This window comes from Amphimedon queenslandica, unplaced genomic scaffold, assembly GCF_000090795.2.
Source record: "Amphimedon queenslandica unplaced genomic scaffold, v1.1 AMPQUscaffold_13450, whole genome shotgun sequence".
NCBI classification, from domain to species: Eukaryota; Metazoa; Porifera; class Demospongiae; order Haplosclerida; family Niphatidae; genus Amphimedon; species Amphimedon queenslandica.
Window position 1 is genome coordinate 35,851 of NW_003546314.1, and position 1,833 is coordinate 37,683.

Sequence of the window (1,833 nt, forward strand, 5' to 3'; positions counted from 1 at the left end):
ATGTAAGCTGATCTTTCTTATAAAAAAACTTCGAAGAAACCAAAAAGAAAGTGGTATTTCTTCTGTATGATACTCTAGACTATCTTTTATTTTCTTTTGCAAAAGGTTATACAAAGGATCAATATCTTCATTGTGAAAAACTTCTAGCTTTTCGATATCTATAAGATCTTGGAGACCTAATTGCTTGGAAACAGTACTAAGAGCATTTCTTAACTTCTCCATTTTTTCTTCAAGATCTTTCGATCCATTGTAGCTAGCAATTATGCTGCAAACTTTTTTACGATTTCCATTTTTCATTGAAGCAAGTTTAGCAAAACGAACAAAATAACGAATACGTGATCTCCACCTCATTATGAGCTCCCTGTCATTACGTGATGTGCTATAATTCTCTGGAATATCAGGAACTTCATAAAGATGATCAACATCACGTAGCAGATCAAGAAACATCCAAACATGACTATTGTAGAGATGACCAGCAAGACATGAGAGAACGTAAGTTGGTATCTTGTTAAGACCAAGATCCCAAACATTAATGAGGGCTAACCCACACGTATGGCTTTGATCCCATTCAGTAGGCTCATCGTGTTGCTTAATGAGATATTTTTTATGCAGGTCCTTGATAATAGCTGTAAAGTGATCATTTAGATCTTGATTAGAGAATCCAGAAAAATGTGATGGTCGCACTCTAATTCTTTTGTCAGATGACCGAGCCAGATTTTCTACTCCTGCATACATTACTAATGAATACTCTTCGGTTTTTTGTAGTGGAGACATAAACACAATCTTATTGTCGAGTAAATTTCGAGCAGCATACACATCACAAAATCCAATACCATCTTCTGCCTTTAAATCTGAAGCTGCTTGCAAGAGCTTCTTTAATGCTGTGGTTTTCCTGCTGCTTGGTAGCCCACAATTGATCAATAGCATTGGTGTAACCTTCACTTTTATAGTAGAATCTAGCATTTTATCCCTCAGCCAACTTGAATCTACATCAAATAGCTTATCACCTACAAAGATTATATATGAGTATTGTGTGCAGCCATGCAATAATGGGCTAATAAGCAAATCAGTCTCAGGATAATATGTGATTTCCCCATGCATGTTTGTAATATCAGTGGTCCAAAGAATTCACATGCTGTATAGTGGGGAATTTTCGAAGGGGTTAAATTTGATGAATCGCTAAATTAGTGATTGGCAAATTTTAATTTGGCAAATTTGCGGTTACGTCCCTTGAGCATGTATATAATGGCTCAAGATGATAGATTTTATTTTGGCAAATGGCTATCAAAATGCCAAATTCGCAAAATTTAATTCCCTCCAAATTTTTCTGCTATATGGTAATTTAGGGCTGCCGCTGACACATGTGCTTCACGGATTTTAGATCTATATATATATATATATATATATATATATATATATATATATATATATAAGGTGTTCATTGCAAGCATGATGAAACAAGCAATCCTTTGTGCCATAGAATAGTTTATCATGAATGCATTATAATTGTGAATTCAGGCAATGTCACAAAAAGAATAGTATAGGCATGCCATGTTGCCAATGATGCAAGCCACCATATCGCAATCATGAGTAGGCAGTGCTTAGTCACAGTATGCTAGATTCTACTAGTATCAACATAAATTAGACTAATATCGGATGATATTACTTATGGAGAGATGAAAAATAACTTACTTGGATCTGTGGAGGGTTGAGGAGCACTGTATGAATGCAGATCTCTTTCTGCCTTTCCCGTGACGCACTCTTCATATCTATTTCCAGTCTAAAAATAATTATTATAGTCCATTTAAATAATAACTATAATGTTAGATCTTT

At 34.8% G+C, this 1,833-nt stretch overlaps 1 protein-coding gene across 1 annotated transcript in view; it reads right to left on the reverse strand.

The window, feature by feature from the left end:
- LOC109581275 (uncharacterized) overlaps positions 1-1,773 on the reverse strand; it is a 7,212-nt gene extending 5,439 nt beyond the window's left edge. Inside the window, exons 1-2 of the mRNA XM_019995252.1 lie at positions 1,693-1,773; positions 9-1,007 (exon numbers count right to left, since the gene is read on the reverse strand). Coding sequence (XP_019850811.1) covers positions 9-963 — 955 coding nt within the window. The 5' untranslated portion in view covers positions 964-1,007; positions 1,693-1,773. The remainder of the gene's footprint in view (positions 1-8; positions 1,008-1,692) is intronic.
- Positions 1,774-1,833: the final 60 nt, after the last annotated feature.